Genomic DNA, 15,740 nt, shown 5'->3' on the forward strand with positions numbered 1-15,740 from the left:
TGTGACTTTTCCCAGGTAAAGAATTCCCAGTGGGTAAAGAATCCACTTGCAGTGCAGGAGACACAGGAGATACGGGTTCAGTCCCTGGGTAGGAAAGATCCCCTGGAAGAGGGCATGGCAACCACCCCAGACAAAATAAGTCTAAATAAGTATAATCCACATAATTAAAGGTTCCTTGGGTTTGGGTAGACTCCAGCAGTTGGTGATGGACAGGGAGACCTGGCATGCTGTGGTTCATGGGGTCGCAGAGTCGGACATGACTGGGCGACTGAACTGAACTGAACTGGGGTTCTAAATAAAAGAGTGTAAAGAGTCTGAAGAATAGACTGAGTCTGAAGAATAAACCGCTGCCTTAAAGCCTTCCTTGGGGAGTGAGGGATAAATTGGGAAATCAATATTGACATATATTCACTACTATATATAAAATAAATAACTTATAAGGATCTCCTGTATAGCACAGGGAATACTACTCAGTATTCTGTAACAGCCTATATGGGAACAGAATCTAAAAAAGAGTGGATATATGTATAACTGATTCACTTTGCTGTATATCTGAAACTAACACAAGATTATAAATCAACTATGCTCTAATGAAAAGAATAAATTCATAAAGATAAAGCCTTTCTTGGTCTCAAATCATTTCTGATTAGACTGTGACCAGTGAAAAAATGTTGAGCATCGACCTCCAGTATAGCATAATAATTTTTTTAATGAAATATCTATACTACTAACAATTCAAAGCATAATCATTAGTAAAATATAATTGCTATATTTTACTTATATAGTGAAACTAAACATAAATATAGGTGGCAAGAATACACAGAAGAACTGTACAAAAAAGATCTTCATGACCCAGATAACCATGATGGTGTGATCACTCACCTAGAGCCAGACATCCTGGAAGGTGAAGTCAAGTGGGCCTTAGGAAGCATCACTACAAACAAAGCTAGGGGAGGTAATGGAATTCCAGTTGAGCTATTTCAGATCCTAAAAGATGATGCTATTAAAATCCTGCATTCAATATGCCAGCAAATTTGGAAAATTCAGCGGTGGCCACAGGACTGGAAAAGATCAGTTTTCATTCCAAACCCAAAGAAAGGCAATGCCAAAGAATGTTCAAACTATTGCTCAATTGCACTCATCTCGCACGCTAGCAAAATAATGCCCAAAATTCTCCAAGCAAGGTATCAACAGTCCATGAACCATGAACTTCTAGATGTTCAAGCTGGATTTAAAAAGGCAGAGGAACCAGAGATCAAAATGCCAACATCTGTTGGATCATCAAAAAAGCAAGAAAGTTGTATAAAAACACCTACTTCTGCTTTATTGACTATGCCAAAGCCTTTGACTGAGTGGATCACAGAAAACTGTGGAAAGTTCTTTAAGAGATGGGAATACCAGACCATCTTATCTGCCTCCTGAGAAATCCGTCCGCAGGTCAAGAAACCACAGTTAGAACCAGACATGAAACAACACACTGGTTCCAAATTGGGAAGGAGTATGTCAAGGCTGTATATTGTCACCCTGCTTATTTAACTTCTGTGCAGAGTATATCATGAGAAATGGCAGGCTGGATGAAGCACAAGCTGGAATCAAGACTGCCAGGAGAAATATCAATAATTTTAGATATACAGATTACACCACCCTTATGACAGAAAGCAAAGGACTAAAGAGCCTCTTGATCAAAATGAAAGAGGAGAGTGGAAAAGTAGGCTTAAAACTCAACATTCAGAAAACTAAGATCATGGAATCTACTCCCATCACTTAATGGCAAGTAGATGGGGAAACAATGGAAACAGTGAGAGACTTTATTTTGGGGGGCTCCAAAATCACTGCAGATGGTGACTGCAGCCATGAAATTAAAAGATGCTTGCTCCTTGGAAGAAAAGCTATGACCAACCTAGACAGCATATTACAAAGCAGAGACATTACTTTGCCAACAAAGGTCTGTCTAGTCAAAGCTATGGTTTTTCCAGTAGTCACGGATGGATGTGAGAGTTGGACCATAAAGCAAGCTGAGCACCAAAGAATTGATGCTTTTGACCTGTGGTGTTGGAGAAGACTCTTTAGAGTCCCTTGCACTGCAAGGAGATGCAGTCAATCGTAAAAGAAATCAGTCCTGAATATTCACTGGAAGGACTGATGCTGAAGCTGAAGCTCCAATACTTTGGCCACCTGATGTGAAGAACTGACTCCTTGGAGAAGACCCTGATGCTGGGAAAGATTGAAGGCAGGAGGAGAAGGGGATGAAAGAGGATGCCATGGTTGGATGGCATCACTGACTCAATGGACATGTGTGTGAGCAAGCTCTAGGAGTTGGTGATGGACAGGGAAACCTGGTGTGCTGCAGTCCATGGGGTTGCAAAGAGTCGGACACAACTGAGTGACTGAACTGAACTGAACTGAAACATATTTACATGTTCTTACATTTCTTTTCCATACCTTATGTTTATTTCACGTATCTCTGGGTAGACCATAACCTCAGAGGCCTTTTTTCCTTCATCTCCTCCCCCAGATATCAAGTTCTTTATCACACCCACTGCCTAAATTATCAACCTCCCACTCTGTGGACCGCCACTGCCTCAATTCATCTCCTCCAGATCTTTTCTCTTCTGAACAAATGGCCTCCTCATTGCTGTCTCAGCCTCCAGTACTTTGTCCACCAATCTACCTTCTAATTATCATACAGTTCTCATCACATCACTCTCCTGCATTAGGACCCTTCATCATCAGGTCTCTGCTACAAATCAAGCTTTTTTTTAAAATTTATTTTTTATATTTTTATTTTAGGTTTTATATTTTAGAATTGGAATATCTCCAGGGGGTCTCCTGGACCCAGGGATTGAAGCAATGTCTCCTGCACTGCAGGCAGATTCTTTATTGTTTAAGCCACCAGGGAAGCCTGTGTTAGTTTCTGCTGTACAGCAAAGTGAATCAGCTATACATATACATATACATATATCCCCTCTTTTTTTGGATTTCCTTCCCATTTTAGGTCACCACAAAGCAATGAGTAGAGTTTCCTGTGCTATAAAGTAGGTTCCCATTTGTTATCTATTTTACTCATAGTAATGTATATATGTCAATCCCAGTCTCCCAATTCACCCCACACCCTCTTTCCGCCTTGGTATTTCTATGCTTGTTCTTGTCTGTCTCTTTATTTCTATCATTTGAAGCAATGTGGATAGACCTCGATACTGTCATACAGACTAAAGTCAGAAAGGGAAATACAAATACCATATATTATTGGATCTATATGGAATCTGAAAAAATTGGTATAGACGATCTTATTTATAAAGCAAACAAAGCTTTGACCTATTTGCAAGTCCACTCACGATCTGTGTGTTCCTTAAACAAATATCCCAACAAAGACCACTATATCTCATGCCCCTGAGCATTTGAGCTCCTGGAATGTCCTCCCACCACCCTCACTCCTCCAACTTGTGCCCCCTGATCACATCCCACCTGCCCTTGAAGACTTAGCTCAAGCACCAATTCCTGCACGAAGCCTTCTTCTATGCCCCCACCCCATGACATACTATACCTGCACTGAATGTTGCTTTCATTTTATTACTGCACATAATTTTACTATGTTACGAGTTACATATTTACAAGTCTCGTCCCCCAACTAGACAATGAGCCAAGCCACTACCTGAGGGCAGGCTGTGTCTTAATCATTTGAGCCTTCTGGTTCTAGGTCTGAGCCTGGCACAGTGTTAAAGTTATTCTTCTTCTTTTTCCCATCAACCTTATTTGAATTCCCAATTTTAAGTTACATTGGCTAATTTCAACCATTTCTGTCTATTCTTACTCTGGCTGTCACTCTTTCTTGCATTTTTCTCTTCCTCTCTTTGTCTCATTTTCTCTATTCATATAACAAACATACACAAACTACATACATGCATGCTTGTGTGTGAATATATATACATTTTAAAGTATCTCATGTGTGGATGTGAGAGTTGGACTGTGAAGAAGGCTGAGCACTGAAGAATTGATGCTTTTGAACTGTGGTGTTGGAGAAGACTCTTGAGAGTCCCTTGGACTGCAAGGAGATCCAACCAGTCCATTCTGAAGGAGATCAGCCCTGGGATTTCTTTGGAGGGAATGATGCTGAAGCTGAAACTCCAGTACTTTGGCCACCTCATGCGAAGAGTTGACTCATTGGAAAAGACTCTGATGCTGGGAGGGATTGGGGGCAGGAGGAGAAGGGGACCACAGAGGATGAGGTGGCCGGATGGCATCACTGACTCGATGGAAGGGAGTCTGAGTGAACTCCGGGAGTTGGTGATGGACAGGGAGGCCTGGAGTGCTGCGATTCATGGGGTCGCAAAGAGTCGGACACGACTAAGCGACTGAACTGAACTGAACTGATGTCTGCTTTCCAACTAAATTGTGTTGATTTTTTTAAGTTAGGCCAGAAAATACATCTTAGCTTAAAAAATATTAAAGATTATTTTATTTCACAATAATTCATGTAATAGGATAGAATCATTAGAAATATAGAATTAGAATTATATGGTTTGAAAAAAGGATTTACAACTTGTATGCATTATGGTGTGATGATCTGAGCAAATCTTACTAAACAGCCTCATTTTCTCATTTTTCTTAAATTAAAAAAAAAATTTTGTATTTATTTATTTAGTTGTGCTGGGTCTTAGTTGCAGCACTTGGGATCTAGATTTTTGACCAGGGATCAAACCTCATCTCCTTGCATTGGGAGCACTGAGTCTTAGCCACTACACCACCAGGGAAGTCCCCTTCAGTTTTCTTAGTCCTTATCTACAACTAAAAAACACCCAGACCAATTAAACTGATAAGAGATATGTATATCACAAGACTATATAACTGAATGGAATTTTCATTTATTTTAGGAGGACAAGCAACAAAATATTGGAAATTGTGCACACAGTTTGAAAATTGTTTATGAATTATTTTAAACTATTCTTTCATTATATGCATATCTTTGTATATACTTAACTTAACGGACATCTATCGAGCCCCTGTACTTACATATGAAAATTTCTCCCTGCAGTATTATCTTTACAAAAAGGAAATGGTTTAGTACTAGTTCATTTTAATACAGCAATCTTCAAAAGTGACGAGGGTCAAGTTAGAGAATCCAGATTCTACATATGAAACAAGGGTCAGGGGTAGCACCTAAGACTTTCTCAGCTTGGCCACTAGAAGTCTGATATCCTGGAAAACCCTTCATCCTGGGCAAACTAGAACAGCTGGTCACCATGTGTAAGGACTTGTCTCTTGGTCATTTGGGAGAATGCCCCCTCTCCATGTTCTGAAACAAGCACCTGAGCACCTCTTAAAATAGCTGAGCCAGTAGGATTTATCATCTTGATCAAAGGTTAAGATAGGCAATTGCATACAGAATTCCAGAAATATTTACTTTTAGAAATGAATCTGTGAGAATGGACCTTCAGATGCTAAAAAAGATAAGTTTAGAGCATCCAAATATAATTACTGGTTATGCTTCTAGCCTAAAACATCTGCATAGAAAAAGTTTAAAAGTTTAAGCAACTGCCTAGCTTTCTGATTGGCATGGTTTTATACAGGCATGTGGTTTTGACACTGACTTGATTAAAGCACAAACTTTATATGCTTAACATGAGTACTCTGAACATAACATTAGCTGGTCAAAAGCACAGGTTTGGGATCAAGCAGGTATAGATTCAAATCTCAGCTCTAACACTTAACTGGCTGTGTGACTTTCAGTTTCCTTATCTTTAAAACAATCTCATAGGATAGTTGCAAAATTAAGAGACATTTAAAAAATGTAAAATATTTTCATATCTGTGCTTGGACTATAATAAAATATCCTGAAATAGACATTATACTGATATATTTTTTTAGTTTTCACCTGAGTATTATGGAATTACATAGCTATATAGCCTCAGACTAATTAGAAAATCAGAGTTCCTTATTATAACTGAACATCCATGAGAGACAAAAGGAGATCTTTAATGGCATAACCATTAAAAACAAACCAAAAAAGGCTTATAAAAGTCTAACTGCTAAAGTGAATATCCAGAAAATGACCTTTACCTAATTTGCCATCCCTAGAGGGGAATGAGATTGTCTACGAATGTGGGCTATGCCCTCCTCAAGCTCAATGGACCATGAAGATATGACCAAGAAAATGAAGGAAGAGAAAATTGAATTTTTCCAAAATCGAGAAGATATTATTAAGAAAACAGTAATCGGGTAGCCAAGTATCAGTATAATATAAAGAAAAGAGACTGCAAGAAATTGATTTTTTCAGCTGTGCTTTTCAGAAAAGCAAAGAAAATTAATTGGGAAGAAGCTTGAGCAATTCATTAATGGAATATTGCAGTCCCTGCTCCCACTCCTCCCCATCTCCCACTACACTTTCTTTTTTCTAATTTTTTTTTTTTTGAAGACCATTTTTAAAGTCTGTAATGAATTTCTTACAGTATTGCTTCTGTTTTATGTTTTTTGGCTGCACGGCCTGTGGGATCTTAGCTCCCCGACCACGGATGGAACCTGCATCCCCTGCACTGTAAGCATAGAGTGCCTCCAGGGAAGTCCCTGATTTTCCTGATTTTAGGAAAGTTATTGAGAAAACAGGAGCCTGAATTACTGGGTTTGTTGGCAGTGTGACATAGAGCCACTTGAAAACCAAGCAAGCTGTCATTTTATTCCAGCTACAAACACCAAACAAGAGAATCTTCTATTTTCAAAACGGTATTTTTTTTAAATGGTAAAACAGAATTATGCTAACTAATACACATCAGTATTATTTTTGATGTTTTACATTATAAACATACTGCTGCTGCTGCTGCTATTGCTGCTAAGTCACTTCAGTCGCGTCCGACTCTGTGCGACCCCAGAGAGGGCAGCCCACCAGGCTCCTCCATCCCTGGGATTCTCCAGGCAAGTACGCTGGAGTGGGTTGCCATTTCCTTCTACATAACATTAATTTCTTCATATTATTTAATCTGTTATACAAATATTTCTGATTCAATAGAGCTTCTTCAGTTGCAAAAATCTACTGCTGTGGTCTTAAACTAAGAGGTCTTAGAAAGGTCTTTCCTTAGAAAGGAATATAAGGAAAACAGAACAAGTATGCATTAAACACCTTTGTGCCTCTCTACACACCTTATTTCATGAATAGTCACAATAACTCTGAGAAGTCTTGTTAGTCTCATTTCTTAAGAAATACAAACGGAACTGCTCAGAGAGGTTAAATAATTTTCCAAGGTCACAAAACTGATAAGGATGGTTATGCTAACCAATACTTATTTCATTAACTCATTGTTCAGTTCAGTTCAGTTCAGTCACTCAGTTGCGTCTGACTCTTTGCGACCCCATGAATCGCAGCATGGCAGGCCTCCCTGTCCATCACCAACTCCCGGAGTTCACCCAAACTCATGTGCATCGAGTCGGTGATGCCATCCAGCCATCTCATCCTCTGTCATCCCCTTCTCCTCCTGCCCCCAATCCCTCCCAGCATCAGGGTCTTTTCTAATGAGTCACCTCTTCACGTGAGGTGGCCACAGTATTGGAGTTTCAGCCTCAGCATCAGTCCTTCCAATGAACACCCAGGACTGGTCTCTTTTAGGATGGACTGGTTGGATCTCCTTGCAGTCCAAGGGACTCTCAAGAGTCTTCTCCAACACCACAGTTCAAAGGCATCAATTCTTCGATGCTCAGCTTTCTTCACAGTCCAACTCTCACATCCATACATGACGACAGGAAAAACCATAGCCTTGACTAGTCGGACCTTTTTTGGCAAAGTAATGTCTCTGATTTGTAATATGCTCTCTAGGTTGTTCATAACTTTCCTTCTAAGGAGTAAGCGCTTTTTAATTTCATGGCTGCAATCACCATCTGCAATGATTTTGGAGCCCCAAAAAATAAAGTCTGACACTGTTTCCACTGTTTCCCCATCTATTTCCCATGAAGTGATGGGACTGGATGCCACGATCTTAGTTTTCTGAAAGTTGAGCTTAGAGCCAACTTTTTCACTCTCCTCTTTCACTTTCATCAAGAGGCTTTTGAGTTCCTCTTCATTTTCTGCCATAAGGGTGGTGTCATCTGCATATCTGAGGTTATTGATATTTCTCCCGGCAATCTTGATTCCAGCTTGTGCTTCTTCCAGTCCAGCATTTCTCATGATGTACTCTGCACATAAGTTAAATAAGCAGGGTGACAATATACAGCCTTGACATACTCCTTTTCCTATTTGGAACCAGTCTGCTGTTCCATGTGCAGTTCTAACTGTTGCTTCCTGACCTGCATACAGGTTTCTCAAGAGGCAGGTCAGGTAGTCTGGCATGCCCACCTCTTTCAGAATTTTCCACAGTTCATTGTGATCCACACAGTCAAAGGCTTTGGCATAGTCAATAAAGCAGAAATAGATGTTTCTCTGGAACTCTCTTGCTTTTTCCATGATCCAGCAGATGTTGGCAATTTGATCTCTGCTTCCTCTGCCTTTTCTAAAACCAGCTTGAACATCTGGAAGTTCACGGTTCATGTATTGCTGAAGCCTGGCTTGGAGAATTTTGAGCATTACTTTACTAGCATGTGAGATGAGTGCAATTGTGCAGTAGTTTGAGCATTCTCAAATGAATGAAGCAGGGCAAAGGCTAAGAGAGTTTTGCCAAGAGAATGCACTGGTCATAGAAAACACCCTCTTCTAACAACACAAGAGAGGACTCTACACATGGACATCATCAGAGGGTCAACACCAAAATCAGATTGATTGTATTCTTTGCAGCCAAAGATGGAGAAGCTCTATACAGTCAGCAAAAACAAGACTGGGAGCTGCCTGTGCTCAGATCATGAACTCCTTATTGCCAAATTCAGACTTAAATTGAAGAAAGTAGGGAAAACCACTAGACCATTCAGGATGATCCAAACCAAATATGACCTAAATCAAATCCCTTATGATTTTACAGTGGAAGTGAGAAATAGATTTAAGGGACTAGATCTGATAGAAAGAATACCTGATGAACTAGGGACTGAGGTCTGTGACATTGTACAGAAGACAGGGATCAAGACCATCCCCATGGAAAAGAAATGCAAAAAAGCAAAATGGCTGTCAGAGGAGGCCAATCAAATAGCTATGAAAAGAAGAGAAGTGAAAAGCAAAGGAGAAAAGGAAAAATATTCCCATTAGAATGCAGAGTTCCAAAGAATAGCAAGGAGAGATAAGAAAGCCTTCCTCAGCAATCAGTGCAAGGAAATAGAGGAAAACAACAGAATGGGGAAGACTAGAGATCTCTTCAAGAAAATTAGAGATACCAAGGGAACATTTCATGCAAAAATGGGCTCGATAAAGGACAGAAATGGTATGGACCTAACAGAAGCAAAAGATATTAAGAAGAGGTGTCAAGAATACACAGATGAAATGTATAAAAAAGATCTTCACAACCCAGATAATCACGATGGTGAGATCACTGACCTAGAGCCAGACATCCTGGAATGTGAAGTCAAGTGGGCCTTAGAAAGCATCACTACGAACAAAGCTAGTGGAGGTGACGGAATTCCAGTTGAGCTATTTCAAATCCTGAAAGTGCTGCACTCAATATGCCAGCAAATTTGGAAAACTCATTGTTAGGGAAATTTAAAAAATAGTCTTGTTTAGGTTTCAGAGACAAAGCAGAGCAGGCCTCTGACCTTGCTTCTAACCTACCTGGATACTGTCCTACCTGAGAGTGACTGTGAGTGACTGCCTGCTGTGAGTGCAGGACTTGCAGCACCATAGATAAGATGGGGGAGAAATCCTGCGATTGTTGAACCCCTGGAGGGGGCCTGGCTAACTAAGCCCCAGGCTTACCTACATTCCAAGTTTTACATAACAAAACAAACAGTACTTACAGGAAACCAGAGCTGCAATTTGGTCACAGATTAAGGATGATATCAGTTTGCTACCATCCTGGGATTATAAGCAGGAACCCCAAACTGCAATATTTGAAGTCTCACCCACGGAGTGGATGCGCTGCCTGAGACCCTTTCCCAAAGGGACTCCAGATGTGCAGTGACACGGTACTTCTCAGCGCTGATTAACTCTGGATGTTGCTCAAAATTTAATTTGGTGATGTATCCTCTGCTCTATTTCTCTTTTCTTTTAATCTTAGTATATTGAAAGTAAGCTAGATAATTCTAATAAATATCTGTATTACTTATTTGTATATAACGAGTGGCTTATTTGTTAACAAATCCTTTGAACCTGAGACGAAAGTGAAAACTTTTGGCAAAATACTCATCCATCCACAAAACCTTCTAAGGTAGATACTATTGATATATTCCGTTCAAAAAATGAGAAAACAATATGCAACTTGTCTGTCGTCCATGCAGCTAGCAAGTGAGTAAGATAAGATTAACCCGCATGGTCCAACCCCAGAGCCTGCTTGTTACTGCTTGCTCCTGTGTATGCCATACTGCTTTCTCAAGAGACCATCTAGTTCATTCCAGATGAAGGAAAATGCTTAGAATACTGCACAGAATGGGTGCTCAATATATGTTATCGTCAGACTGAATCTTTCTTGTTTTTTCAAAAGAATTCATAATACGCAGTCTCAACTTGTAAGTTTAGACTGTGTTATAATTTCCTGTCACTTCCTTTTCAACTGGATACTCTGCTTTCAATGGGAACAGATGAAAGTGTCATTGTTCATTAAATTCCCATTTCTTTATCCCACGAATATTCTATGAGCCCTATACTCTGAGCTTACTGACAAAATAAAACCACAAAGAAGGCAATCATGATATGAACTGTTAATAATCTGCCAGCAAAGAGGTCCAATTATTACTACAGTGAGTGACTTTTTAATTACTGAAATTAAAACTTGAAAAAATTTTAATTATTTAAAATGGAAATTACAAAATAATTATTGAAATGAAAATTCAACTGACTTTTTGCTGTTGAAATCCAACTCAACACTCATATATCTTAATTTTATTTTGCCTGATTTCTCCTAGTCCTTACAAGACCTGTGTGATGCAGGTTTCTTAGTTTGCCTTCACAGATGAGGAGACAGTCACTATTGGAGATCAAGGGCTTTGCACAAACTCACAGAACCTGTATCTCCTGACCCAAAGCTCAGTGCTCTCTCCCTGAGCTTATAATTTTCTCCTAGCCACAGAGATTCAGAATCTGCTGCCAAATCAGAGTCATATACAATCTTCAGACATAGCTTGTTTTGCTCTTTTTTTAATCAGACTTGTGACTGTTTTTGTTTTTATGTTTTGGCCATGCTGCATGTAGGATCTTAGTTCCCTGGACAGGGATTGAACTCTGTCCTTCTGCAATGGAAGTGCAGAGTCTTAATCCCTGGAGTGCCAGAGAAGTCCCCAGAGACGTGTTTTCTGCCCCAGGTTCCATTACGTGAAGGAGAGGCCAGGATTCCAGAAGGAAAGACATTGCAAAACACACTATGACAAACATATAGATAATAACATCTTGGATCATTCCCCAAAGAGAACTACAATCACTTATTTAGATATCATACACTAGAGAAAGTGGGACGCCTTTGAGCAGGGTAGGATACAGGAAATGGCACTGTTAGCTAGGGGCCTGGGGCACTTACATGGCCTCCCCTTAGAGTGGGATCTCATGGGAGCCAGGGAGATATGGGATCATGGCCCTGGTCTTGCTCACAGTGAGTCCACTGAGTCCATGGGCACATCATACAGTTATTTACCCAGTTCCTAATATTTAATTGGAGCACTAAGGTGCTTATAGGTTCAACAGCAGTGTGGGCACTTGAGGGAGCTCAGTCATGTTCGACTCTGCAAGCCTATGAACTGCAGCCCACCAAGCTCCTCTGTCACTGGAATTCTCCAGGCAAGAATACTGGAGTAGGTTCCCATTTCCTACTCCGGGGAAACTTCCTGACCCAGAGACTGAAACTGAGTCTCTCCTGTTTCCTGCATTGGCAGGCGGCCCTTTACCACTGGTGCCACGTGAGAAGCCCATGTACATGATACTTGGCATAACCTTCTTTCTACATTGCTCTTTGCCCAGGCGAGTAAAAGTTACCATAGTGGAGAAAGCCATGTGGAAGATCTGCAAGTCAACCACCAGCAGCAGCCAGCAGGCTAAATCAAAAAGTGAAAGTGAAGTCGCTCAGTTGTGTCTGACTCTTTGCGACCTATGGACTGTAGTTGGCCAGGCTCCTCTGTCCATGGGACTTTCCAGGCAAGAATACTGGACTTGGTTGCCATTTCTTTCTCCAGGGGATCTTCCTGACTCAGGAATCAAACCGGGTCTCCTGCATTACAGGCAGACTCTTTACTGTCTGTGCCATCAGGGAATCCCAGAATAAATCAAGAAAAGTATCAAATCCTATCTAATGAATAGAAGATCATGGATTCACGGAGGAGAGGGAACAGGATTAGCTACTGAAAGGTTACAACACCATTAGCCAAATCAAAATCAGTTGTACTGGTTGATAAAGCCCTGTCCATTGCCACAGAAAATTTGAAATTTAATTATACGGGTTACTTAATTTTGTCTCTGTCTTTCTATATACCCTTAGATATGCTTCCAACAATCAAATGCACATAAAATCTTGGACAATCTACACTCACATTTTTTCTTTTTAAAAATTCATTTTTATCTATGGTAATACAAATACTATGGTATCACCCACTTTAGATCATTTTTTTAAGTCAGTGACAACTTTGGATATGTACTCACAAAGGCTATACCTTAACTCTGAAATCATGTGAGACATAAAACCCCACGAAATTTTAAATGCTTAGTCCAAAATTTTGGAGAAAATGCCCAAATCATACCAATAACATAATGATTTAATTTTCTATGTTAAAAGGGGTTTGTCCTACAAGGAGTAATCAAATGTCCATGCACAAATAGCAATATTTTTATTTTCATGATTTTAGAAAAGAATTCAAGATGACTATTCAATGAATATTTTCAAATTTTACACCAGAGATAATCATATTTGCATGTACAGGTTTAAACTGTAATATAAACACTATAGTGATTAGGTAATATAAAATATCACATATATAACCTGTTCTCAAAGAACTAACAAGTAACCTACTTATTTAGATTATGATCTGAGTAGAATCTGAGTATGGAGTTAAATTCAAAATAAACTTTAAGAGTTCTAAAAGCATTAAAAACAATTACAAACACGTAGAAGAGGTTAGGACCTGATGTCAGACGGAATGGATTTAACCCCAAGTCTCCCAGCTTTGCAGCTTTAGTTAGTAATCTCACTTCATTGAGCTTCACTTTCCCTGTCTGTAAAATGTGTTCATATGAAGATCATATAAAGCACAGAGCTTAGCGTACAGCTGTTGGTGTTGTTGTTTGTCACTAAGTCATGTCTGACTCTCTGTGACCCCGTGGAGCCTGCCAGGTTCCTCTGTTCATGGCATTTCCCAGGCAAGACCATTGGAGTGGGTTGCCATTTCCTTCTCCAGGGCATCTTCCTGACCCAGGAATCTAACCCTATCTCCTGCTTGGCAGGCAGATTCTTTACCACTGAGTCACCAGGGAAGCATATAAAGCACAGAGCTGAACACACAGTATGAACTCAGATATTAGAGGTTATTATTTCCATCATTTATTATTAGGGAAATATTCCTATGTGAAAAAGAAGAATATTGGTTGTCAACAAAATTAGGTTCTTTCAGGTTTGACTCAAACCAGCCATCTTGCTGGAATTTGTCTCTGAAGTCTTATACACCAAAATCCTTAACTGCAGTCCCTGTGTGGGTCATGTCCGGCCCAGCTGTGCTCTTTCCTTTGCTGCCACATGTAGTGATGAGATCTTCCCCCTGTTCCAGTCTATTCCCTTGCAGCCTCTCCTCCTATTAATTAGCTGTGTCAGCATTGGCAGGCACGTCTTCCTCCACCCAAATACGCTGTGTTCTAAGAATTTTGGCACCACTTCTGAACCAATGTCATATAGACGGCACTATAGAACTCCTGTCTAGAAAACAGGCTCTCAACATACATTCATCAAATGTGTTGTAACTTTTCTGACAGTAAAGCAAAAACATGTTAATCAGGAATAACCCATTCTTTACATCAAATGTTTGAGGTTGGTTAGCCTTTTGCTGGAATTTCATTTGGAAAATGTCAATCTTCCTATAGATGTATAACTTATGTTCCTCTGATTATAACTCAAATATAACTCTTAACCATTTCATTACTTAAACAAATATTCAATTACATTTTACTAGATAATAAGAGTGGGCATAATATTTTTACAATCTAAAATATAATATTTAAGGAATTCCCTGGTGGTCCAGTGGTTAGGACTCTGCGCTTTTACTGGTAAGAACCCAGGTTCCATCCCTGGTCAGGAGACTAAGAACGTGCTGGCTGTGTGGCATGGCCAAAAATAAGAAATAAATGAATAATAAAATATTTCTACGTGACTAATACACATTTCTATTTGTTCAAACTTAATATGAAAAACTAGAACTTCTGCCTACACTATATTTCAACTACGATTCCCCTCCAATTTATCTAACACTGGTGTATTGTTTTTAAAAAAAATCTAATAGCTGAACGTTTGGATTTACAGAGACGATACATTTGAAAATAACTATTTGATTTACAAAATACGTTTTTAATATTTAGAAGGAAAAGTAATTAAGTCTTTCAGATATTCAGAAGAAACTTGGAAAGCTGGTGTTTTTAAAAAATTCCCTGCCAACAGCTCCTAGGAATCATGAGTCTGGTGATGTTTAACACAGAATACAACAAGTACAATACATCACAAAAGTATTTCCCCCAAAACTGTCAGTGTTCTCAGGCCCTGAGTCCTGTACCCCTTCCTCTCCTATAACCAAGATCATCATCAACCACTCGGTTTTATCTGCTCATGCCTTATCTTCCACAAAAACAATCATTATTCTGATGTACTTGAAAATCTACTTTTTACTTCTGCTATGACCTTGTGATTGAGGCCCTGGTGACAGCTACTGCGGAACAGCAGGATGTTTAGAACACAAACAGTTCAACACAGCCCTGTTCAACCAACCGATATGAAAGGGACCACTTCCCACATCAGTGAGAAGTGGCAGGTGTCAGTGACACCTAAGTTTTACTCTTTCCTCTCTCTTTTCCTTTGTTGTGCTAGAGAGACGAGTGCTAAAATTTAAAAAACCCTTCCCATGCCTTGCAAGAAAACATAATGTGCGTTGTTAAAACACACTTATCCCTTGAAATACTGTAATTCACTGGGTGGGCATTTCATTAAAGCAACAATTTTTGGCGAAGTGGTGGTTGAAAATGAATTATTCCTGAGCATTTTCACTCCTTACATTAACGTCATTCATTAAAACGATATTTAACCCTCAAAGCTTAGAAAAGCGTCATAGTGACCAGATTTCTTACCTACAACAATGCCATAGGAAAAAAACAGAAAGTAGATATTGGGGGCAAAACTGCTCAACATCAGGCCTCCTGCCACCAGGAAGCCACTGAAGATTGTCACGGCTCTCGCTCCAAAAGATGAGACACACACGCTGCAGACAGGACCTAAAATCATAAACGAAACCTTCACTTATTTAACAGCAACCTCCTCTCCACAATCCTATTATCCATCCCATGGGAACTTTAAAATGATTCTTTCCATCATAAAACAACAAAATAACAATAAGCCACTGCATATTCACTATGGGTTGGACACTCTGCTACTTCACATAAACAATCTCACTTCACCGCATTCCTGGGAGCTAGGTGTTTTTGTTATCCTCATTTTTTTTTTTTTTTTTAT

At 39.6% G+C, this 15,740-nt stretch overlaps 1 protein-coding gene across 5 annotated transcripts in view; it reads right to left on the reverse strand.

The window, feature by feature from the left end:
* The window catches only part of SLC16A9 (solute carrier family 16, member 9), an 82,609-nt gene that overhangs the window by 14,505 nt on the left and 52,364 nt on the right, over positions 1 to 15,740 (reverse strand). For 4 of the 5 annotated variants that reach the window (XM_010839391.1, XM_010839388.1, XM_010839389.1 and 1 more), the window contains exon 3: positions 15,359 to 15,502. The exons of the other annotated variant lie outside the window; for it this stretch is intronic. In XM_010839391.1, coding sequence (XP_010837693.1) covers positions 15,359 to 15,502 — 144 coding nt within the window. The remainder of the gene's footprint in view (positions 1 to 15,358; positions 15,503 to 15,740) is intronic. 5 annotated transcript variants of the gene reach the window in all.

Source organism: Bison bison, unplaced genomic scaffold (assembly GCF_000754665.1).
Source record: "Bison bison bison isolate TAMUID 2011002044 unplaced genomic scaffold, Bison_UMD1.0 scf7180017864116, whole genome shotgun sequence".
In the NCBI taxonomy this organism is placed as follows: Eukaryota; Metazoa; Chordata; class Mammalia; order Artiodactyla; family Bovidae; genus Bison; species Bison bison.